This window comes from Periophthalmus magnuspinnatus, chromosome 16 (genome assembly GCF_009829125.3).
Source record: "Periophthalmus magnuspinnatus isolate fPerMag1 chromosome 16, fPerMag1.2.pri, whole genome shotgun sequence".
Lineage (NCBI taxonomy): Eukaryota > Metazoa > Chordata > Actinopteri > Gobiiformes > Gobiidae > Periophthalmus > Periophthalmus magnuspinnatus.
The window spans coordinates 28,044,487-28,070,445 of record NC_047141.1 but is presented as its reverse complement, the minus strand read 5'-3'; the positions used below and the strand labels follow the sequence as shown (position 1 = coordinate 28,070,445).

Below are 25,959 nucleotides of genomic sequence, written 5' to 3'. Positions count from 1 at the left end.
AGCGCGGCGCACAGTGCGCAGTGAGATCTGGATACTGTGAGGACACAGAGTGCGCCACTAGGGGGAAACACGCCCCTTCGATGTGAATATGATGTGAACGTAGCACTTATTTACCATACAACAGAACACAGACGGAGGTAAATGTAGGCTTTTATTGGACTGGGTGCAAGATTACATCAAAAGGAAATTGCAAGTTATTCTTGTTGCCTTTCCAAAAAGAAAGCTTGATACGTTGCTCAGGAAAACCTAAACCAGTCATTTGTTTTGTGTTTAACATTTCTCAAAGAAACTGTAGTTAACTTTTTTTTCCTATTCTGTTCTTTGTAACCTATAGTTTATCATCACATCCTCACTCAAAACTGTGTTTTAACACTGAATACATTACTCTATTACACTGCATTTATTCACGGAGCATGTGCCTGATAACTTTTCATCATGTTATCAAACAATGATGTGCAGTGTTTCATAGTCCATTCCATCAAAATACAGTGAAAAATAATGTCATTAATATTATTATCATCGTAGACTTTAAAGCACAAGTTGGCTTCTTGATAAGCTCTTCAGTCCAGGAGGACACCAGCAGAGGAAAACAAGAATGATGTTTTATAAAAAATATCTTTAGTTTAAAGTCAGTCATCGGTGCCGTCCAACACGCTGTGACTCAGAGCCAGGTCCCAGTAGTGTTCAGTGCGGTGCTTCTTGAAGTGTTCTCTAGCCATACTTTCAGTTGGACACTGTTTAAATTTGATTTCCCCAAAACTACGCTCTTTGGCAGTGCCCTGGAAAATATAGTTTGAAAATCATTTGAAAAAGTAATACACACAATTGACTTGCATGAATAAAAATGTGGATGGACATTCTGTTCAATTTCTTTAAATGAATTATTTCTTTTTGGTCGAAAATTGTATTATTCCTTTGTATTATTCATGTGCTTTGTAACAATGAAGATGTACTGAATGTCCTAATCAGTTAACACATTATGTGATGTGCATATTGTTCAAGGCCACTTGAACCAAGGACACTTGGACACTAAACAGTATGGCAAGATTCATCTTAAAACAATCATTTTCTCTCTTTTCACAGCATTAAGTGTCATCTTAGGAGTGCATGCAGTGCAGACTAGATCCTCTTCATGTTTGTACTCTCCCCTTTGATCAAAGTGTAATGAAACTTAAACTTTTCACTGAATGGCTGGTTGTTTATTTTTTTCAAATGTTAAGTTGAACCCACTAAAACTAAAAGAGACCTTATGGACTAACGTGAAAGGTAACATTAAAATCAAGCAAAAATATCAACTAGAGTCAAATCATTAAAAGTTTTACAAAGTGCCCTTTTGTTATTAGCATTTTCTTATAATTAGGCCCATTATAGTGACCAATTAATCATGAACACTAACATACCTCCCAAATCAGCCAGCACTTGTTGTTCCTCTTTGTATCATCATCATCACGGTCTACATTTAAAAAGGAAAACATTTATTTCATGTAGAGAGCAAGCAAGGAAAAACGCACCATTATACAAAAACATTACACATACTTACCATCTCTTTTACTGCTGGGCTCTTCCCATTTGATTCTGTGCATCATCAGCCTTTTGAATTTCTTCTGTGATTTAGGGCCTACATTAAAAATATAAATAAAAAACAGCCCATAACAATTTACTCAAAGGACCAATTGTGCTTAGATTAGTAAAAAGAAAAAACTTGCCTCCTTCAACCACCACAATGTTACTATCTTTATGCATAACAACAGTGCCCGTCAGGTACAGCTGGTTGGCATTTGCCTCAACTTTAAACTTCTTGGCAGGATTTTGCAAGTTGCGGATTCTGAAATCAAGAAATTAGGATGTTAAATGCAAGCTGATTTTTCACAAAACAAAACTCAAACAAAATGCAAAATGTACAAAGGTTTTTGGGCAGAATATTGGTTATCAGGAGTTTAAAAGTCAGATTTTCCAACACACCTGTAAACTGAAATATGAACACCATCAGTGAGGTCTTCTTTCAACTTCTTCACTTTTTTCTCTTTTCTTTGTTCTGCTGTTAATTTACGAGCTGCATTGGCTTCTTCGTGAGCCCTGGTAGAAAAGGAATTATAACAGGCTTTAAAAAAAGTAGTTCATTTTAAAGGGTTTATTTTAAAACTTGCCTTCCTAATCATTCACCAAAATGAGTATATGAGTGCTGTTCTGGGGCAACACAAATAAATAAATAACAGGACTCACTTTTGTCTTTTTGCCATCTGTGCTCGGACGTGTGCTTCAACTTTCGTGGGGTCCTGGACTGCCTCCGTTCCAAGTACTCTCATCAGGTTAGAAATACGAACTGTGACAATACAAGAGAAACAATTCAAGTGTCTATATAATTGTTTTATTTATGCCGTATTATTTCAAGTTATTCTTTCCAACCTTTGGGTTCTGGTGGAGGCATCAGCCCGAGACGCACTTTTTCTTGTAACTCTTTTTGACCTTCTCTGCGAGTTTGTCTTCTGAGTTTTTTCTGTTCTTTCTTTGTCAAATACACACCCAGAGTTACCGCTTTATCCATGTCAACTGCAAAAGAAATATACACATCATGAGCAGGTATTGGCAAAAGTCTCAGATAATCACACAACCAACTTAAATGGATGGCAGCAATCATTGTGTCAAATCATGTTTAATAAGGTGTTATATGTTGATTTATTTGAATACTTCATTATTCTATTCAATTTTACTCAAATGCAGCGTCAAAATTTTAAACATCTTAAAATCATGTTGCGATCCCCCGCTCAGTGCCTCATGACCACCAGTTTGGGAACCATTGATTTAGAGCATTTAGAGTTAAAAATGGCTTAATACTGCACAACAATGAATCTTGAAAATGCACTTGCCAGGTGGCTTCATTTGGGCTGGGTGCTCTACGAGGTTTGTCACACCGAAAAGCTCCAATTCTTCAAATTTTGTCTCTGAAGCGCTAGTGTTGAGAGAAAAAGAACATATTTAATATCCAAAATTATACTGAATAAAATGCCACTATAGTCAGGAACGACCGGTTATATGCTTACTATTCTTTATTTGTGGGCAAAATGTACGAGTCCCACCACTCAATATGTGGGACCTCTCCTTCACCAAGCTCTTTTTTAGGAGCGATAAGAGCCAACTTTGTGGAGGCTTGGATTCCAGTCTTTCTTGCTGCCTGTGCAATTTCGTTCTGCAATTTCTCCAACTGGGCCTGGTTGAGATCAGAAATGGATCTCATTTAATGACTGTAAACAATGTGCAAATACAAAACTGTAAATATGTTGTGTCTATAATCTAACCTTTGTTCTTATTCTTTGCGCAATCTTCTCAAAACGGCCCTGCTCATGAAATTTGAAGCCCTTGCGAATGCGCTGAGCTGGGGCCAAGTTCACGCGATTGTCGAAAAAGGTAGACTCCAATTCCTCTCCAGGTTTCTCCTTCAGCTGCTGTCGGAATTGCTCCCTCTTTACAGCACGGATGTTGGCTAAAAAGAAACACAGAAAAATGTGTGAAATCATGAAAATGATACAATTCTTAAATGCGTATTGCACAAAAACATACCCTTTAGCGTGGGCATACGATGTGTGAGTTCAATTTCCTTCCCAGTGGCATCCACAGTTCGTCCCTTATCATCCAGAATCAGAGGTGAGGGCTTGTTCATCTCTTTAATCTCAACTTTGCTGTATAGAAAACAAAAGCATTACATGGGTGTGCTAATTTAGTGGATGGAAATAAGTCTTCATTGTTTTAGTCAGTCATATTTTTAATACTTGGACTAAAATAAAGTGATCAGTGATGACTAAAACTATGATTCAAATTGTCAACTATTACATGAAGGAATGACGAGAAGGTACTCTTTGAATCCAAGTTCCCTTTTCAATCACAGAGCCCAAACCCAGACCATATAAACCCAGTATACAAGGTCTAATTGGAGTTACAAAAATTATAGATTTAGTCAGCAATAGCTGACAAGTAAAACAAAAAAGATCTGATTACATCTTGAATAAAACTGACAAAACACGTCAAACCAGTTATTTAATTTAACATGACAAAACTACATACGGTGGTGCTATTCCCATTGCTTGAAGGTTCATTAGTGCCACCATATTGTTGTTCGGTGTTGGGGCTGACAAACCCCCAAGTATCCCAGGTTTGGATGACAGTTGAGACTGGATGCGAGCTTTCAGTTCTGCAGCTTTGCGAGCTTTTTCAATTGCATCATTCATAAAACTAGCCGCCTGGGACGCACCAATGGATGCAGCTCCAGCACCAAGACGGGACATTGAATCAGATGAAGACAGGCGCTATGGATAAAATAACAGTGTTAGATTAAAGAAAATAATTTATGTCTTAACTAAAAACAAATGACTTACTGATGCAGCAGGTGATGAAAAGGTGAGTTGTTTCTTGCGTTCTTCAATCTGTTTGGTGGCTGCCTCCATCATTTGTTTGATCTGTTAAATAGTTCACAAACAATATTCATCAAAAACCAAAAACATTGAATAATATTTATTTTTGTTTAGTCGTTAATCTTTCTTTCTTGTACCTGCATTTTGGTGAGCATGCCAGGGCTCTCAGTGGCTGGTGCAGCCATAACTTCTGGCTCCTCAACTTCTTCAAAACGTGGAACTCTTTTACGCTTCACAGCCGTTCCATCGCCTTTGTCTGAACTGTCTCTCACCGCCCCCATTTCAGACTCATCCCCAAAGACATCCTGATAGAAAATAAAAATATATTTCTCAGACCAAAAACAAATTGGTACAATACATAGGTAATCAACAATCTCCGCTTTAAATTCGTATATGAAACTGTGAAATGAAAAGTACCTTTATTTCCCTCTTTCTGCTCTTTTCTGATCCACCTTTACTACCACGGGAAGTACGGCTCTCCTCCACAGCTTCAAACAGCCGATCGACAAAGCCTCCAGCAGAGTCTTCAAGAAAAGGACGCAACTGGTCTAAAAAACAAAACAAAACAAAAAACAGGAGATAAATAATCAGTGGATCTGATACAATTTGATTGGAAAACGTTTTTAATAACCCATATCAACAAGCCCATATGCATTGATAAAGCAACCTGCCCTGGGTGTGGCTAGCCATGGGATGATATAGAAATTGTGTCATGAATATCAGGCCTAAAATATTTGCTATCAACAATAATATCACAACAATTATTAAAACTGCAGACATTTATTATTTATTACCCCTAGTGGTGGCATTTGATTGTCTCTATGGAAGTAAAATTAGGTCATTTTTTTGCCATATTGTGGAGCATCCCAAGCATAGTAGAGGAGAAAGGAGACACGTTTGTGAAGTATGTTTACACAAATGTAATTATTGCAGCAGATACCTGTGGTCTTCCTTTTATCGAGTCCCTTCCCCACACAGTGCAGAGCCGCAGTGACCACAGTCGGCTCCGAAAATCCCAAAACCTTCTTCACGGTGCGCTCTACCCACGGCCTCAGCTCCTCCACCTCCCGCTTAGGAAGAGACATTGTCGGCCCTGCAATAGGACAAACACGAGCATAACAAGGACATAAGTGATCAAACGAGTAGCTAAACCTAATTGCATGGATGCCGCGCTTATAAATCACAAACAATGCTAAATGCACTTATATCGTTGGTGCAACGGTAATAATTCTGTCATATATTTCCTCATGGCATGTTTTCTGTAGATGACATATTGTGGTTGAATTGTACCGCATGATGAGGAGCAGGAAAACACACACAAGCCAAAACCAGCTGCGAAAATGCTAACAGACGGTAGCATTAATCCAATCCTGGTTAGCCACATGGACTTTTAAACACTTAAAAAGCCAACAGACAGAGACAAACCTTATTAGTATATTGTTTCCTTTGTGTGACGATAGTCGTGGTTAAAGTTTAGAGTAAAACTGCTGCAGATAAAAACGTAAAACACTAACTACATTTGATTTGTAGGTAAAAGTTTCTGTTAGCTCGCGCCGTTAACACGACGTTTATTTTTTTACGACCCGGAAGTGGATGTTTTATCAGCTTCCGGTGTGAGGTTTCAAACAAAAGTCGCTCAAGGTTTCCGTCTAGCCAAAAACAAAAGAACTACAACACCGTTTGCAAAAGAAATAATACAATGTTGTACAATTTCACCTAAATAAAGTAAATTATCATCAATGTCTTAAGCATTTTATGAAGAATACTGAAGTCTATGCAGTTTCTTTCAGCACAGGTAAGTTTTTAGCTAACACTGCAGCAGGCTAACATCCAAAATAGCTGTTAGTAGCTGTTATAAAGTTATAAAGTGCTGATCTAGTGGTTTAATGTTTACTTTATTGAGCAATGGTCCAAATCTGTGTAGCAGTTCTGTAGCCATACCTGTCCCGGGGCTGGCGGTCAAAGTTGTGATTGCTTTTCTGCACCAATGGCCTCTGGACCACCCTCTCCCGCAAATAACACATTCCCACAGGCAAGTTGTGTAAGCTAAACAGTTTGAATTGGCTTAAGCAGGACTCTAATTGTGATTATGGGACAACTGCTCTACCACATGGGTCATGCTATTACTTCAGTATTTTTTATTATTCCATTAAAATGTTCAAAATTTCCTTTATAACATTTTATTGTTATAGAGCACTGGTTCCAAGTACAATTTAAATAACTATAAAATGATTCATAATTAATAAAATTACCACCAAATCTAAACCAGCTCTAAGACAGGACTACTTCAGGTCTTAGGTCTAAACCAAACCAGGTGTAAAACAGAACTACAGCATGTCTTTTGTAATACTAGAACCTTTTACAGAAATGAGAAAATAACTTGCTATGAGATAAACAAACTGCAGAGAAGACCTTGTGTACCACTTGAAACAGCTGTACATGTACCACAGTTTGAAAAACACTGTTGTAGACTAAATATTGCTTCTCCAGATCAGATTTATGAGAGAAGCTTTCTGATTTCTTTCTGTGTTGGTTTTCAGCCCAATAGATTGTATGTTCTGCCCCCACATTTTTTCTAACTGCTCAATGTGGGTCATCTGAGTACATCCATGGCGGTGTAAGCATGAATACAACACAGCGCCCGAGGCTACACCAGATCTCTCCAACCAATCAAGACTGCAGTGGTTTGTTTCACACACCTTTTGTATTCTATGGGGCTAAGCTATTTCAATCAGTTTTAATTGTTTTCAAATTGCAAATTATAATGGCCTGTACAAAGAAGAGGATATTTCATCTTATTATGTTTGTTTATTATCAATTTTCATAGGCAGGTTTAATTAATGCTCCAGAAAATAAATCTTGATTGGAAAGCGTATCTCATATTCAATCGCAGTTAATAACAATAAATGTATACAGTAATCGTAATGTGATAATAATCAGCCCTAGTGTTCTCTGCCTATATTACCAATACTAATTTTATGTCATCATTATTACTCATTACAAATTAAAAACACAATTTTCTCTATAAATGGCAAATGGTCACATTTTTATATAGCGCCTTTCAATCTTCAAGGCACTCAAAGCGCTTTGAATCAAGGAACCACTTACCCATTCACACACACATTCATACACCTGTGTACACAGACACTAGTGTACTGATGGACACAACGGCAGAATTAATCTGTGGGAGCTGGAATCGCAGCGCCAACCTGTGGGTCAGTGAATCTGAGTGATCTTTTTTTTATGTTGAGATTTGAGAATTTGAACCACAAATCTTTGGATCAGTGAACAAACACTACTGTATCTCTTCATATAGTATAATGCAGCTGTACCTGGATACTTATCATGTAATAGTTTTTTTTAAATATCTCCTGCAAGTAATTTCCCATGAAGATTGGAGCCCAAACAGCAATCATCTTACGTGTATGTATGTATTATTGCTACCAAATCATTTTTATTACTGGTTTATATGCTTTTGAACGTGGAAAAGCGCTATATAAAAATGTGACCATTTACATTAAAGTGTTTTAATAAAGTGAATTAATTTTGTGATTAATTCTGTATTTGAACGAGAGTAAAGAGAAATTTTAAGTGTAAAGAATGCACTCTTGTCTTGTATTGATTGATATCACAATTTTGGTATCAGAACTGAACTGGCTTTGAAACTACTTGTTAAAAAAAGCCATAAAAACTAAATTATTTATCATAAAATGTATAATTTCTCTTACACAACCAGATATGGCTACCTTAAAAATCTACATGTGTTCTGCGCCACACCACCCCCTTCTCCTCCAGCCAGCGAACTATTACGTAATAGCATCCGCACGTACAGTATAGGAACTGCACATAGGCAATTTGTTCAAGCACAAGCTGCAACATCACACATTTTAAATTTACACATTCTCAGTGAACAGTAACTTAATTCACTGAGTCCAATTGGAACTATAATAAATAATTGTGGTTATGTGTGGTTGGAACTATCAATTGCTGTACTATTTTACAAGAATGTTAAGTATTTAGTCTTGGCATTATCCTGTAACAATAGCACTGTGCTGTTTCTCAAGTGCCTCCATTCATTCACTTCATTCATAATTCATTACTAGTTGTATAGGCTATAGGCTTATTAATATTAACAGTGTTTTTTTGCTGTAATTATTACGTAAACGCTTAGGTTACAAGTTTGACTCTGCTTCACACCTCTGATTCATCAACTGTGTGTTATATTATGGTGTATTTTATCTTGCTGACCCAATTTTTTCCAATGCTTTCTGACAGGGGCAGTAAATCATGGTGAAGATTTGCTCTCTGGGGACTCTGCTGTCTTTACTTCACACATGGACTGCACAGACCTCAATGGGTGAGACACGTGCTTCCCTCCTCGCATCTATGCACTTTTCGGGTAGAATTATTATTATTAATTTATATATTTATGTGAAGATCTGTGGAATGTGGTGAATAATGAATGATCGTGAAGAGGGTGAACCTATCCAGGCCAAAGATAATGAAGTTGCTTATCACTAATCCCAAAATGACTTGAATTTTAAAGGGCCCATATTCCGTTTTTTTTTCTGATCTATGTTATAGTGTTGTTTCCTCATCACAAACACACCTGGAGCTGTGTTTTGTTTCGTTCACACAAGTTTAACTCACAAACCCTGCATATTTAGGCTGACGTCTTCTCTCAAATAGAGGAATACAGGAAGTGTAATTTTGATGATTTCAGCCCTGGAATTGCCAATATCTGCTGAACTAAAGGTAAAAGGTAAACGTTAACTTGAAAAATACCGCTTCATGAGGTGGAACAGAGCTTTTTCAGCTTTGGAAATGTAGACAGACTAATAATAAAGTGTTACTCAAACATGTGTGAATGAAACAAAACACAACTCCACATATGTTTTTGATGAGGTAACAACATTATAACATGGTTAAAAGCTCAAAAGAGCCAATTTCGCATTATACAGGACCTTTAAAGGAATAAATTAAATACATTCAATCCAAATGTATTTTTGTAAAGCCCCAAAACAGCAGTTGACTCGCGGAGCATAACAAACTGTTTATTTAACCAACAGCAAGTTAGAAAACCAAACAGTGAAGCAGTCTTTGGTAAATAACAGACAAGCAGATGATCAAATAAACAACAATCACAGGAAACAAGCAAATGGATTGACCTTCTTTTGAAGCACTCCAAAAACCCAGTTTGGAAAAGAGAAACATAGAGGAGAATCACAGTGAAGGAGAGATCGACTCCCATGGACAGACAGGATGCAGATGTGTCCTAATAAGTGTAGGACATATGATGTTACGCTAATAAGTGTAACATCTTGAATGACTTATTGGCTTAAGATCACTATTGAACAGAAGCCATAAAGTAAAAAGTTATTGTCCATCCCGTTTTCAATATTTCAGAATTAGTAGGCCTGTCATGATAATTAATATATAGACTTATTGTTCTACTGTACATGTGTGGACTTTTTTTTTTTTTGCACTACTTGGAAATATTTTGTTATTTTTTGGCTACATGATAAGATGTGAGCCAAAGAAGATTGAACTAATCACTTCTATGACTCATTACAGACGCAAACTAGGAAAGCAAGGCAAGGCAAGTTTATTTGAATAGCACAAGTTTATTTGTATAACTCAATTTGTACGCAAAGTGCTTTACAGATTAAAAAAGGCATTCAAATCACACAAATCAAAACATAAATAATCACAAATAATCATCATAAAATTAACATTAAATGAGAGAAGTGCAGAATAAAATCCTTTGAGTCATATGCACAGATAAACAGAACTGTTTTGAGCCTGGATTTAAATATTGTTAAAGTACTAGTATTTTTAGCAATATTGTAGATTTAGATTAGTTTTTGTGGTTTAAATTTGCTCTTGGGTTATTGTGTCAATGGCAATAATTACTTTAAATATTATCGTTTATTTTCTATATTTACTTATACATTAAACGTCAAAATATGTTTTCGTGACAGGCCTAAGAATTAGAATACTTTATTGATTAAAGTGTTACAAGACAAAAAGTCAAACACATTACAAAACACAACCATAAGTGATAGAGGTGTGAAGTATGAGTGGGCAATATTTTGAATGCTGTTTTGTAGATATGAAAAATGTGAATATTGTGAAAATTGTTTATAAAAATACTGCAAAAAGCTAACTGAAAAAAAATGTGACTACCTTTACAGTCTATATTTAACTAATAATTTAACAATGTTTCCAAAATATCTTCCAAGTATCGTTAAAATAAGAAACTTAATGTAATGTTTAAATGTAATCTATTGAATTCAGTACATTCCTTCAGTGAATGATCTGCAGTCGTGTAAGATCTTCAACAGGGTGAACACATTCAGGCCAAAGAAACTGATGAGGAGAATGGTATTTGCCTGTAGCTCAACGGTGCCCCAAATTTCAAACACAATGTCAGGAGAAGATACACGTGCGTCCTTGAAAATGGAGTCCCGGTATCTCTGTCTTTACCTCGTCCCTCTATGGTGACATCACAGTGTCGTAGGTTGAGTCCATGTGATGCCAAAGTATTCTACAGTGTCCAGATGTAATTAAAACTGAGGTGGAGGACAGGTTAGAATGGTGTAGTAGAGTTTTTATCAGTCAGTGCCTCTTTAAAGGGCCCATTTTATGCTATTTTTTGATGCTATAATGTTGTTTTTCCTCAGAAACATACCTGGAGTTGTGTTTTGTTTCATTCACGTTTAACACACAAACCCTGCATATTCAGACAGCTGTAGACAGAGTAATAAGGCAGGGTTACTCAAACATGTGTGAATGAAACAAAACACAACTCCAGGTATGTTTCTGAGGAGGTAACGACATTATAACATGGCTAAAAGTTCACAGTAATCAATTTTGCATAATATATGACCTTTAATTCCTGGGTTTATCCACATGAACACAGCTGGCTCAAAATCATTGTCTTCTCTGTCAACAAAAATTAACTAATGCTTGATATTTTCTTACAAAAATCTCAGTTTGGAGCATTTTTCAAACAAGAGGTATGATTGCTGTCAGTGGAAACGATGAGGTTGTGGACCCAGTGATAGATTTTTACATTTGTGGATTTCTGTTTGCTTATTTTGCTCAAAAACAGGGAATTACTATAACTACCTAGATGAGTTACATGAGACCCTGCCCTCCATGTAAAATTATGGGTGCGTTATAATTGTCCTGGTTTGCTCCTGGATTGAGTTCAGTTAAGTATAAATGTAGAGATGGTTTGATCCTGCTCTTGTTCTGCTCTAGTCCAGGTCTAGTCCACGTTTAGTCTGATTTTAGTCCTGATTTTGAAGTGACGTGGAATGTCGTGAAAGGAACGTATGACTTCGGCTACATTTATAAGCAGAAAATGTATGCTTTTGTAAAAATATTCCTATGCATGTAGCCAAGGCAAGTCCCACAGCCACCATTACCATAAACATGCAGAAAATTAAACTAACACGTGTCTCTATGATTTCCTATTGCAGAAGTATGCACTGTGCAGTTTTAATGAGCTTTGAGGCAGTTTTGAGCGCGGTCTGCCCTGAAAACCCCCCGAGGACCTGAGGGTGAGTAAGAGCTAGAGCCACTATAGTTGTTAACGTGAGCGTGTGTGAAGGAGCACAGCCACCTCACGTGAATTTTTACAGGGGTGCAGTGGAAGAGAGGGAGGGGGAAGGGAATTTTGGAAAGAAGTGCTCTGTAAAAATGAAAATCTGGCATGACAAAAACGATTTGAATTCAGAATATTAATCTGGATTTCAGCAGTTTGACTTGTGTATTTTATCATTTCGAGTTCGATGTCACAATAATATAATATGTAAAATGTGGCACGCTCCCGTTTTTCCTTATCCAATGGAAAAATAATAATAATAATAATAATAAGGAATGTACTGAACAATCACAGTCTTTAAACGAGGTAAATAATCCAAGTTCTTCAAGTTATGAAATCTAAACTAGTCAAAACAATTAAAACTAAAGGTGAATTATGTAACTTTTTCTGGTGGAGGGTCTGCCACGTGCTTGTCTCCACCGAAGATGTCATTTCTTCACAACAAGCGAGCTCCAGGTCAAGTTACAAGTTACATGCCAGCTCTGTGGAGAGGTTATTTTTGACACATAGCCTGATCCTTTTATTTTTCTTCAAGTTTAGTCTAATATTCTGAATTTAAGTCATTGCTACTACTCCAGATTATATTCATTTTACAAAGCTCATTAAATTCACTGTAACTTCTCACTGCAGTTGGACAAACCCCCAAGTAGCCACTAGCCATTGTCTGCAAATTACTGTAATAGCACAAGATGAGAGGGGCTGAGGGGACTGTTTCTTTCTTGTTTATTCCTTGCAAAACTGCCTGGTTACTCCCGAACACAGCACTGCCTCTCAAGTCAAACAGCCAGCATTAGAGATACTACAAAAATAATTTCCCTGTAAAAGGTAAAATCTCGGTAAGAACTATTGACGATATATTGTAAAAACTGAATTGGGCTATGACTGTACTACTATATTACATCCAACTGACTGTAAATGGCAGTGTCCTTAACCAAAGTCTCCCAATGTTTCCTCATTTGCCCTCTAAAAATTCCTCTCTCGTCCTTGTGTGTGTTGCCCCTTGTGCGTAGAGGAGAAAAGTAGGAGTAAAAGTGGCAGGGGGAGATTGAGTGGAAGAGCTCCTCTGCTAAAAACTGCATGGATACAAGGGGGGGCCATGGCGGAACGGAGAGGAGGGATGGAGAGAGGGCGGACTCTGCGATAGCTCTGTAGTCACTGTGTCAGCGCCAAGCCCACCACAAAATCAGCCAGTCAGTGTGTCAGGGAGAGGAGGGGGCCCGCGTGTGCATATGTTTATAAGCAGGGCCTGTGTACGTGTGTACCGTGGTTTCACCCCCGCCAACAACAAGAGGTACAAACCACACCCCTCCAAAATTATTCTCTGCAATGGATTTGTTACTGGAACACAAGATGCTATAACCACATCAATATTAATTTGGTTTTACTGGAAGACAGTGGTTAGACCATTTTTAATACGTATGGCAGAATTATTATGGATTACAATAATTAAAGGTGCACTATGTCATTTTTCTGGAGCGTCCATCACCTGCTTGTCTCATGAATGATGAATGATGTCAATGTTTTGGCTGGAAATTTTCACAGTCTGGTATAAACATATCTATCTTTCATTTATTCCATTCCAGCCCCTTTTATAGCCAATAAAATACATCGTTTCGGTCGAGCCACCTGCTTGTCTTCACGGAGATTGAAGTTTTATACCGTTTTGTGGAACATTCCAGACTAAACAAAACTCTACCTAAACCTAAAATCTTACGTAATACCCCATTAAGGCATTTTATATCTACCGGTACTATATTTGGGCAAAATATCAGCTCCAGTGTAGGTTGCTATAGATTTTGGCCGATATCGAGATTTGATACCAGTAATTTTCATGGTGCAGTCCAGTCATTCCCAGATTGTTCTTAGTGCATCAAATTTGCCTTTTTAAACAAACTAATGAGTAAAAATGGAAATAGAAGATTGTTATAGTGCTGTATGTTTTCACCATCATGCAACATATGATTTTATATCTGTATTATTTTTATAAAAGTGAAAATTTCATGCTCTTTACTTGAACTTATTCACAGACAATGGCAACAAAAGTCTTCTGATTCTGACATTGACCCATATCAGTTATCGGCCACAGCAGCAGGCCAAATACCAGATATCGTCTCAAAAAAATCCAGCTCCTCACTACTCCTCACATCCAAAACATCCACACTGCAGCCATGTGTGTCCTGTAGCAGCTGGTTGGAGGATCAAAACCACCCCCCACTAGAGCCAGTCCTATTACAGCGAGTGCCGTCTCACACACTCACTCAAGTCTTCTCCTCCGCTGACCCCCAACGCACCACCCATGCCCCCCGCTGTCTCACGCTTACGCACACTTCAGAATGCACTGCCTTTAAATCTGCTCCCCATTGAGTCACACATCTGTCAAACCAGAGCTGTTTTTCTGAACCACTCACGAACACGTCATTATGAACAAAACATGTGTCACATTTAACAGAAAATATGAACGAGGCGGATTCATTTCCAAAATGTTTGTTTTATTCAAAGATTAGTTTTGAAAAAGTATCCAGAAGAGTGATATATGTAAAGATGTGGCATGAGAGTGGCAGTTGAACAGATACTAACAGGATTTAGGAAGCTGAAGGTGAGGGTAGACTGGAACTGGAGGGGGAGGGGTGGAACTACAGTCTGGTTTATAATGTTAAAAACAAGGCTGTAAAACAAATGACACTGACCAACCATCAGTCGTCACTGCAGTAGAAAAACATACATAAAAGACGTAAACAATGAAAAAATAAGTGCAATTGGCTTCCCTGTCATACAACCACCGTGAAAAAAAAATTATAGTGGGGTGGAAGAGACCCCCGCAGTTAGTTTTGGATCAGCGTCTGGCACTGCGCTTTGCTACGTCTGAAGACAGGACGGGGCGGGACGGTCAACCGCAAGATTGTACACTCCATACACTCCGAATGTAGAAAGTAACATGGAGTCCGCCCATATATGTATGAACAACTTATAACAATTTCAAAATACTTTAATATCAATATATACAATACTTTTGCAATTTATGTAAACCCCTGCTATGTCTGTAAAAAATTACCAACCAAATAAAAAGACTCTCTAAATTCAGAAGTGGAATTAGAAGAATAGCAGCAGAGCAGGTGCAAAGAGACATCCTCCCTTACAATTATAAATTATATTATGCTTTTTCAAGTTTTCCAGAGCACTGCCGTTTTAAGTTCAGCTCATTCTTCTGTTCTTCTGATATTAGTAACCCCACCCGCCTCCACCTAATCTACAACCAGCACACCTCTGTCGGAAGGCTAAACAGAGTGAAGTCACAAAATAGACAAATTGCGAGGCAGTTTTTCATCGCCTGTCAAAAAGTAGAGCTGCATACCGCTTGTAATACAGTTGTTTGTAATGATAAAAATGACTACATGTAGGCGTTCATAAGTGATTGTATCTGGTATTGTAAAAACAGTTTAACAATCAATATGCAGTATGAATGCACTGAACACATCCTATTTGGTGTAAAGGCACAGTAGTCCAATCATCAAGATTTCCTATTCTTTTTAACCTCATATTACTTACAAAAAAAGAACTTCGACACCATCTTATCACCTAAAGGATGACGGCAAGACTATATATACGATCACACAGCCAGTGATATTTAGCTGCCTAATAAATAAATACATAGAATAAATAAATGCAGAGTCGGAACAACACATGAATAAATTAACTGTGGAAATGTCTGTATAGCTCGGGGTGGTCCTTGTTTTTCTCAACCTCACGCTGGTTTTTCAAAGCTTTTTAGTGGGTTTCTGCGACACAACTTGCTGGTCCAAAGCTCTCTGTCCTTGGTCACGGTTTCCCACTGATGTGCCAGCCGAGGGATTACATTCGTGAGGTGACGACATCGATTTTCCACAGTCTTTTTCGGTGTTTTTTTTTTTTTTTTTACACATGAAAAATATAACGCTCTGTTCTGATCACGTCACGAGCTACATACTTTTTGCAGACTTGTTCACTACTTCGCTTCTTCTTAGTGGTATATCTACAAGTCAGTAGATCCATATCACGCTCTGCCTCTCCATATTCTTGGTATGGATGATTATCACTGGACATATCTTGATTATCACATTACGTCATTTCGTGTACTAAAACTAAAATGGTTTCAACACGAACGCTTGTGGAATATGTCCTTTCAGTCATTTCAAAGTAGTTTCTTTTTATATTGTGCATTTGGAACAGTAAAAATGCCCAACACCAATTACTTATAAACAATCTTTCAATTTGAAATACTGTTTTTAGTGGTTTTATTGGTATTAGGCTGTATTTTATTTCTATATTCACTCCTTTTATCATTATTAGGCTCAATCTCTTCCATTTTAAACCACAGCTTGTTTCTGGTGAAGGCATTGATAATGGTCCTCCTCAGATCTCTAAGGAGACAGGACACTCTCGGGACAATGTCTTGACATTGACCTTGAGGGGTCATTTTCATTGTCATTCATTTGTGCAGCACTGGGCTGGCTTTGGCACCAAGCAGTCTTGGTTGTGCTCTTTTGGTTCTTCCTGGTTGTTGTGGAAGAGACTGAGCTATCTTGTGTCGCGGGGCTATTTCTTTTGCGTGATGAGCTGGGTGGAGCGAATGATTGGTTGTTGCTTTGCGCTGCTTTGGGGGAGGTGGACTTGCGGGGGGACAGTATTGGTGCGATGTGAACCCAGGTCAGGCTGGGCTCCAAGCTGTGGCCCTTGTAGTTGGATGGTTTGCTTTGCTCCTCTGTGTTTTCAGCTGCAGAGTCTGTAGAGTTTTGGTTTGTTTCCGATGCTGCGGGTGGAGAGTGGTTTTCTCTGTGCTGAATACTTTTGTCTTCTTCGGTGCGGGGGGACTTGAGGAGCACAGGGGAGGGTGTGGGAGAGTCTGTTCCTGTCCAGCTCAGTCTGCGCTTCTGAAAAATAACATTTAGTATTTAGATTATCCAAAAATGTATTTCGGAAGTATGCAAATATAAGCAAAATCGAATATCAAGTATATAGTTTATAATAATGTTTGTCTTTCTTGAACTGTTAACTTTCATTAATTGTCATGAAAAGAACTATACTTCAAGTGTTATGTATTATTATTTCTATTATTTAAAATGCTGCAAAGAGAGCTGATAAAATGAAACTATAAAATAACTTCCAAACAAGGGTGTAAAGTAGCCTAATAATTCTGCACTTGGTAGGTAAATCTAAAGGTTAATTCCTCAACTTCACCATTTAAAGATATGTTTTAACGCATTTTTGCTAACATAATAGTGTCTAAATATCTTGGGATACACCACAAAAAAGAAAAAAATATCTACATCAATATTCATGTTTACGAATATCACCCTGCTCTAGTATTTAGCAGGTGAACAGAGCATACTTCACACATATGCCCTGCAGTTGGAGTAAGCGTGTTGTGTTTACCTTCACAGGAATATGTGACTGATCCTTGTGTCTGTGTGAAGGTGTGAATCCAGCGGTGTCCTGGAGGGAGAGGGCAGGGGAGTTGGCTACACTAGAGGCTGCTGAGACCGGAAATGTCGCTATCTGAGGAAACCAAAGTTTGAGCATAACTTCCACCTGGAGCAATGTGTTGAGGTACTTCTCTCTATGGAAAAAGTCACAGTAGAAAGACATTGAACGACATTATGCAAGGTAGCAGACAAGGTTCAAAGGTAATCATGTGAACATCGGTTTTGATTTACTAAGAAACTAACAAAAATTACTTTTTTTAAGCAGTCCAGTTTTAGAGTGATGAAAAATTGGGACGATTGCCATAGCAGTTAAAAATTCAGTACAAAATATTATATCGTTTGAATGTGAAAAATGGTACCTATAAACAGAAAGCTGAAACCCATAAATAAATTACCATTTTCAACACAAAATAATAATAGTTTTCTTTTTGTTACCATGTGATCTTAAACCAGTCTGATAAGGAACACAAGGTCATTTTATATTTTAGTTCAGGAAAAGTGACATTTTGTTTTGTTAATGTGATTTTTTTAGCATCAATATTTAATTAATTGATTACTAGTTTCAGGTGTATTCATTAGTATTTCATTTCCAATACTTATGCCAATCCTGTTGACATTATGTAACATTATAGCGTCATTACTATGAGGATTATGTAATAGACACATTGGAAAAAACCTTCCTTCACATATCAGATAATAATGAAAATAGCATTGCAGTTTCTTACCCACAGTTTGGTCTCTGCAAAACTCCCACAATCCTCTGTATTCGATCCATGGCAACGCTCTGCTGAAAACTGCTCAGACCTGTCAATCAAAACACAATGCCCCTGTCAGTCCAGACCCCGCATCACTGTTTGCAGATACAGGTCTAGGCCTGCTTCCTCTCACACTCTATTTTCACTTCTGATTTCATGAGATTTCATGTGCATGTGTGCATACTGCTGCACTTTAGACCATGTCAGTAATAATCTGCACAGATACTCCACAGAGAAGCCAGTGAAGTCAATGGGAGCTGCTTAGATCATGTGACCCTGCATGTCCTCATAGGTAATCTGACACTACCTAAAAGATGCTTACCACGGTCGAATCTGCCCTTCTTCAGTCCATTCAGCAACTCCAGCAGAGGCCTGACGAATCCCTGCAGCTCCGCACACTGAGAACATGACACAAGATAAACTACGACTGAGACAAAGTTGAAAACCGCAGTTTGAATCTTTTTTGCAGCTTCTTACCTTCTGCGCAAACATCAAATCTCCCTGAGTCTTTGGGTTCTTTCCTGTTGGTTCACTTTCTCCCTCCAAACTGATTTTAGACGTTTTGCTGGTGCTTTCTGACCTGTACCCCTCCTCCTCTTCCTCTTTATCCATGAAGTCATCACAAGTCCACTGAGACACGGGGCTCCCCACTGCCCTGTCTCCATCGGGCATCGCTCCAGCCGTCCCGCTGATGATGACTGAGGAGGAGGTGTCAGTGAGGAAGACGTCCGAATCGTCCTCCGCATGCTCCGAGTCACTGAACAGGAGGCTGTCAGTAGAGCTGAAGGAGTCAAAGGAGGGCTGGGAGGATGTGCTGCCCTGGGTCTGCATTACTATGGACCAAAAAAACACAAAAAATAGACACACTATTGTAAAAGAGGGAGTTTGAATCAGGAAATATTTCACTTCAATCATTCAGTTTTTCATTTTAGTAATCTATGTTCTGAAAAAACATGAAGCTAATTACCCAAAATGGTGGGCAAACTCCTGCCCTAGTTTAACATGGTGCATAGTGGGACTGGGGGTAGGCACTGGCAGTAGGCACACAATACTAGTCTATGTCTGGCTTCCATTGAGGAGACTGGAAAGGAGCGGTGAACGTGAGGGGGGATGGGAGTGTGTAGAGTAGTGAAATCAGAATAGGCAGTCTCTCTCTCTCTTCCTCTCTTGCTCTCCCTCACGTGCCCTCTCTTCCTCCCTCTCTCTTCCACAGCCTCCGGTGCCCGCTCTAGCCCCTCCCCTCTGTCTCGGGTTAGATCTCCATCCCCCATTAGCCTCCCATATACACACAGCTCCTCTGTGTTTCAGTATGCGACTCATCTAGTGCTAATGCTTATCTCGTTCGCTTGGACATGGTGCCAGACTTCCTTTCCTTCACTCTATCCTGCACTCCTCCCATACATTGCTGCTTACTCAAACTCACATACTGTTTTCTATCCCATGTTCTTCTTTATCTATATCATTTGACCAAACCACACAGGAAAACTCTTACAGCTTAACTACACCTTATCAACATGAGCAGGGAGACAAATTACAGGGGACACAGGTATAGACTACAACTACACACTCCCACAGAACATGTGCTCAGAGTCAAAGCTCTCTGCAACTAGTCATTTTTTTATAATTTGTGTAGCCAAACACCAAAAGCACAAATCTAAAACATGTTTTGTCATTTTCTTGCTTTGTCATACTGTGTCATTGGTGTATCCTCAAAACAGGGGCTACACAGACGTGCATTATGTTCAGTTTACTGTGAATGTGGTGCTAAGTGTTCAGATACAGAAATGAGTCTGTTTTTGGTGGGACAGTGACAGCCGGTGCGTCAGTCCGCACAGGTAGCACCGCGAGGCTGAGTCTGCGCCCCGTCTGCGCCCCACCAGGTTACACCTCCAACCACTTTGTACTGAGCAAACTGTCCTCAAACTGAATCAATGGATGTCTTTACTATTACATCAGATACATACCCAGGCGTCCCCACATCGTTGCGGTACACGGTCCAATTTTAAAAGTAAATTGACAGAATTGTAATGACCAAATTTTATCCCAACGACAACGACACGGAGCAGAGCGGATGTGGCCCTGAGGACATTCCTTCAGCTCCAGTCAACTTAGAAACATCACAAAATCTTTAGAGAAGGAAGACTCACCTCTAAATCTGTGGCTCTTCCAGAAAACGTCCGTAATCACGTTTTAAAAGCGACTATTCCGTGAGCAGAGCCTCCGTGTCTGGGGCAGCATCGGAGCGCGCAGCCTGGGCGGCTGTTGTGTGCTGTGTGCGGCTGCTGGCTCTTTCTCTCTACAGTTTACGAGCGTCAACATGTGCGCTAATCCACGTGCCCACGTTTTGCCCACATCTCATTGGCTGTCGTCCCGGGGAAGGTGCACGGTATTGGTTAATGCACTCAGCCAGTGATTGCTGAACTGCGCAGTGATTGGGCGGCAGTGTGGACGCTCGTTGTCCTGCCCACTCATGTGTCTCCCGTGTGCTGGTATCGGGCAGGCTGCTCTACTACAGCAGCACTGTAAACACCGAGGCGCAGGCTGTGGATGGGATGCACAAGATGTTCTATGCACCCGACGACCACAGAGCTACGGCCCAGCCCACCCTCACCAAACGCACAGTGAATGCGCTGGAAACAAACCATTATGCAACTCTACCATTTAATTGCCAATAGCACTTTTAGAAATATATTTTCCTAACCAACACTCCAAAAAAATAAAAATAAATAAAACATAGATTGGCTCTTACTACGTGCATGTGGGACGACTGATCTGCAATTACAGAGCACCATCACTATAATTATACAGTCAGTCCACACACAGCTCATTTTCACCTCATATTATAATGGAATCAAATAGTGAAGTGCTGTATTTGTAATTATGCAATAAGCAATATGCTTGTACTATAAAACAGGTCAGATTAAATGGAGGGTTGTAAATGAAGCTGACATTTATCCGCACAGGATTTATATGTAAGGCAACTGTGGATTCAGTCAAAGAACACATCTTTCTCTCTCTTTGCATGCTTTATGTAACACCTTTCAAGGTTAACTTGAACCAGCATGGGAATGGAGAAAAGAAATACATGTTTTGTAGACCTATTTCTACTTGGTTTCATGGTCTCAAGGTTTTCATGTAAAATCTCTCAGAACTAAGAGCGACTGCACCCAGGACACTAACCACCGTGTTTCACAGCAGACACCTGACTTATCACCTTCACAATTATTTACCTAACAAATGAATAAAATACCTGCTTAAAATCTATTTGTGTTTATAAAGCAGGACAAACATGATGATATTGGAATAACAGTTGGAATAACATATTTTAATCAGTTTTATTTCCATAGTCAGTGAACAAAATTCACAAAGAGGAAACTTGCTTCATTGTTATGGTTCACCATAAAACTATGAATAATAATATAACATAAAATTAAAATAAGGGCGTGTAGTCATTTGGACTGTTTTGAAATTCCAAGTTGTCAACACTACTTCACTTTATGTCTGAAACTATGGCAAGACTTTGAGCTTGTGTGCAGAAGCTCTATTTCCTAAGTCTCTTTAAGGTCATATGCCACACAGCCTCCCCCACTACTTAGTTACTACAGAGTGAAGGCCTGAACCTACTGACCTTAACATATTTCATATCAACATGCTAGGACCATAAACAAAACAACTATTCACTCGCTCAACTTGTTACTCACTGACGCGAATGTAAATCTCATGACATGTTGACAATGAGTTGCCTTAATTGCGTTACTGTTTTTTTTTTCATTCTGTTAGCTGGAGATGGACTGTCACTAGGGACCTTGTATCCACCCATCCCCCATCCATACATTGAACCTACATACACCCAATGACCTCACTCCTCCATAAACACCATGTTGCAGCATATTTGCCTTTTTACGCCTTGGCAATTACGCACAAACCTCTGCTCAGGTGAGTTACAATCCCTCACATAATGGCAAAATGCAGTAGTGCTGGTAATAGAAAAAGTGTAGGATAGATCTCTAAACAAGGGCAAGGTTCATACTGATGGCTTTCAGGCTTCCAACCCCCCACCAGCATTCCTGTGGATGAACTCGGTGAACTGACTCTGGGTTCACAGGAGATGAAGACTACCCCCATCTTCATCCTCATCTATTGCCACATCCCCCCACTGCTGCAGAACTTGTTTTCTCCTTCCTCTTTCTTGTTCTTTTCATTCACTGCTTTAAAAATTCAATAAGTGTGAGTGATCATGTGGATCTGCTTCAGTGGTTGTGGATGGCCATTCTTTCATTGATTTGGTTTTGGCTAATAATATAGGAATTTAAGAATGCAATACATATACAATGTTGTTTTTATTGGTTGGGTTTTCCAACTTTCATTCTATTTCTGGTATAACTTAAGGTCAGCCTTTTAATATATGGACAATACATACGTAGTCTTTATACGAACACAGGCTAAACGTTTGACACTCATCAAAATTGGGACTACAACAGGAACTTAACCCAGAGTGGACTAGACCATGACTCACACTTGTCCTGGTTCGAACCTGGTCTGAGTCCCATTTAGTGTTGATGTGGACTTAGTCTTTTCCTGTTGTCCTTCACCCTGTAAAAGGGAGGGATTTAAACAAGGTCAAACAGGTGCAGGTTTACTTATGAGGTTAGTCTCTGTTAAGTCCCATTTTTCATGTGGTGGACGTGCAAGTGTGAACCCAACCTATACCAGGACTGAACAGGACCAAATTTTAACACAGTCTGTTGATTAGTGGGTTTTGGACTATCATCTCAAACACATACATCTATTAGATGTAACAAATCTATTGATTTTCTGTTATTTTATGTGCACATCCAATGCAATTCTGTCAGTAGCCTATAGGGTAAACTGAAACTATGCACGGGGTTGTATGAGGCTAAGAGCCTCACACTGGTCCTGGTTCAAACCTAATTTGAGCCCCATTTAGTCTCGAGGTCGACGTGATTTAGTTATGGTTTAGTTATGGTTTAGTTATGGCTGTGTAGTTGCAATTTTCATGTGGTGTGTGTGCGCGCACATGTGCGTGCACATGTGTGCGTGTGTGCATATGTATGTATGTGTGCATGTGTCTATGTGTGTGTGCATGTGTGTAGGTTTGAGTATTTGTGCGTGCATACATACGTGTGTGTGCATGTATGCGTGCATGTGTGTGGGTGCGTGCGTGCAGGGCTGTGTGTGTGTGTGCATATGTATGTATGTGTGCATGTATGTGTGCGTGCATGCATGCATAAGTGTGTACGTGTGTGTGAACGCAGCCCAAACCAGTGCTGAACTGTACCAAACCAAGTCTTTATCAGGACTAAACCAACAAACCAGGGCCCAGTTTGAACACAACCTGCAGATTGTAAAGGCTTGTGGATTGGGCTGTGTATTGATTTTCTTTTGTATTAGTGCAGAATGTGAACACACCCAGTACAATTCTGTAAGTAGTGTATACAGTATTCTATAAGTTGTCTATATGGTAAACTGAAAATATGCAGGGATTTCATGAGGCCAACAACCATGACAGGTGTTTCAAGAGCAAACGCGCAACAACAGAAACCTAATCTTTCAGAGGGAAGGGACTGGCCTTAAAAGAACTGTAGTGTAAACAGTATAGGGCCTATGCGTCAGGCTGGATCACGTATCTTCTACTGGGAAACAATTACAGCCATGTCCTCAATGCACTCACATTGAGGACATGGCTGCAGCCAGACCTACTTTGTGAAACATGTCTGCGCTCTTTGAATTGGGACTTTCAAGTGTGGTTTTATTCATGGGTTTCAGCTTCTTGGCATATGTTACATTTTGAGGACCATTCAAAAATATATATTTTGTTTTAAAGGTGTCCCTTGTAACGTTTCGGGAGAAGGGCACACTGCCTGTGTCAATGGAGATTACATTACTTTGAACAGAATGTTCCACAGTACAGAATTGACCTGCTTTGCATTTATTTAAATTGGTGTTTTTATTGCTCAAAAAATCCCTTGAAAACCTCAGGGAGATTTGACAACTGTAACTATAACTTAGCCTGGTGGTGTCACCAGCTCGTCTCCATAAAGATAGATAACATTCACAGTACATAACATCTCCATGGAGACAAGTAGGCTAGGTCACAGACCCTTCACCAGAAAGGTTACAGAGTGCACCTTTATATTCTGAATGTGCTATGGCAACAATCCTAAAATCTAAGATTAACACAATGGTATATACCCAGCTCTCTTGGATCTTGATGTTCTTAATGCTCTAGTTTATACTGTTACTGTTTATTCCACATGTGCTGCATCAAATATTATTACTCTACTAGTGTTTATATTTATTGGGTTTATGTTATGGTCTTGTGCCTTTTATTGTACACATCATTTTAACAAATAGAGCAAATCAATATGTTAAATGGTACATAGGAAAACTCTGAGCCGCCTCTTGCACTGGTGAATAGTTTGTCTTGTAATGGCCCATGACTCATTTTCCTCCAGGCAAAATCAACATTGTTTTCCATTAATTAGAATAATCGTTTATAATTGTTTTTGGCACGGTTTAATCACGTGCCTTTTTGAGGAATAGTGGAGGAACAGTCCCACCTACTCCTCATCTTTCAACCACACCCACAGCTTTCTAATATGTCTGGGTATTTGTCATTCAATACCTGCTTCTTCAACTGTTTACAGCCAAATTACATAATGTCTGTAACGGGCTATTGAGCTGAAATGCCTTAATATCTTTACCTAATCAATTATTTCTTAGCTGTAGTAAAGACATGGACGGCTGAGGGATTACACATTATCTTTCTTACCTCTGTTTATTAATTTTATGGAGTCTAATCGTGCGTAAAAGATGGACACAGACTCGAGACTCTCACATTTTGGGAGTAAAGTCGTGCGCAGCTCCGCAGATACAGCCGCTTCTTCACATGTTTCTTATATGGCTTGAGTAGGAGATTTCTGAATGAAATGGAAAAAGCCCCGCCCACTGCGTCGCCACGGCCAATAACGTGCCAAAACAATCCAGATCACGCCTACTCCCCCGTGCGCCGCGCAGCCAATCAGAGCGCGAGTAGAGCTACGAGCGTTGCATAATTTTGGATGACACGATTCACGTTTGAGGAGGCCTGTACACGCTGTGAAAAAGGATGGAGAGACTTAAAAAAAAACAAAAAAAACGGGGTACACATGAAACACCAGTATGATGCCAAAAACGTGAGCGCGCCCTTCAAATAAAATAAAAAATGAACCGATTTGGACTTTCTATTTAAGGGGCGTTACATACTGGCAGCAACAAATTAGTTTTCTTTTGCTTACTCTAAAGAACATACTGTATTTATCACCCAGACTTGGCCTATTCTTAGCCTTGAGCTCATTCTATTGATTTGCCAAACGTGATGCAGTGGATGATGTAATGGGCCTTGCAGTTTTATTTTAATATTTAAGTTGATTCTCAAGTGTGATGTAATCTTGTGCATCAAAAAGACTTAGAGGAACTGAAATAAAGCCCCCTGAGCTTGGTCATTACAGTGAATAGCAAAACATGTATAACTTGACTTGGAACAAATACATAGTAAAACATGAATAAGTTGCCTAAATGTTGAAATGACAGGGTTTGTTTTTATGTAGGTTAATCCACGTGACCAATGCACTGCACATGTCTGTGTAAGGAGCTTAATGACAGCTCAAAAACAACATCAACACTTTGTTCTTTGAGCATCATTTAAAAAAAAATAAAAAAAAATG

General features: G+C 39.1%; 2 protein-coding genes across 2 annotated transcripts; both read right to left on the bottom strand.

The window, feature by feature from the left end:
* Nucleotides 1-134: 134 nt before the first annotated feature.
* Nucleotides 135-5,978, bottom strand: prpf3 (PRP3 pre-mRNA processing factor 3 homolog (yeast)). Its single transcript, XM_055228212.1, has 17 exons — nt 5,832-5,978; nt 5,347-5,499; nt 4,824-4,954; nt 4,544-4,711; nt 4,371-4,451; nt 4,060-4,301; nt 3,559-3,677; nt 3,297-3,481; nt 3,042-3,208; nt 2,862-2,950; nt 2,407-2,550; nt 2,224-2,323; nt 1,963-2,076; nt 1,707-1,825; nt 1,541-1,618; nt 1,401-1,453; nt 135-779 (listed from the first exon to the last, which is right to left on the bottom strand). Exons 2-17 carry the CDS (start codon nt 5,489-5,491, stop codon nt 630-632), a joined length of 2,085 nt encoding a protein of 694 aa, XP_055084187.1. The 5' UTR covers nt 5,492-5,499; nt 5,832-5,978; the 3' UTR covers nt 135-629.
* Nucleotides 5,979-14,486: 8,508 nt separating this feature from the next.
* On the bottom strand, nt 14,487-20,598 carry LOC117384385 (uncharacterized). Its single transcript, XM_033981694.2, has 6 exons — nt 20,380-20,598; nt 18,710-19,065; nt 18,555-18,630; nt 18,203-18,281; nt 17,428-17,611; nt 14,487-16,925 (listed from the first exon to the last, which is right to left on the bottom strand). Exons 2-6 carry the CDS (start codon nt 19,061-19,063, stop codon nt 16,416-16,418), a joined length of 1,203 nt encoding a protein of 400 aa, XP_033837585.1. The 5' UTR covers nt 19,064-19,065; nt 20,380-20,598; the 3' UTR covers nt 14,487-16,415.
* Nucleotides 20,599-25,959: the final 5,361 nt, after the last annotated feature.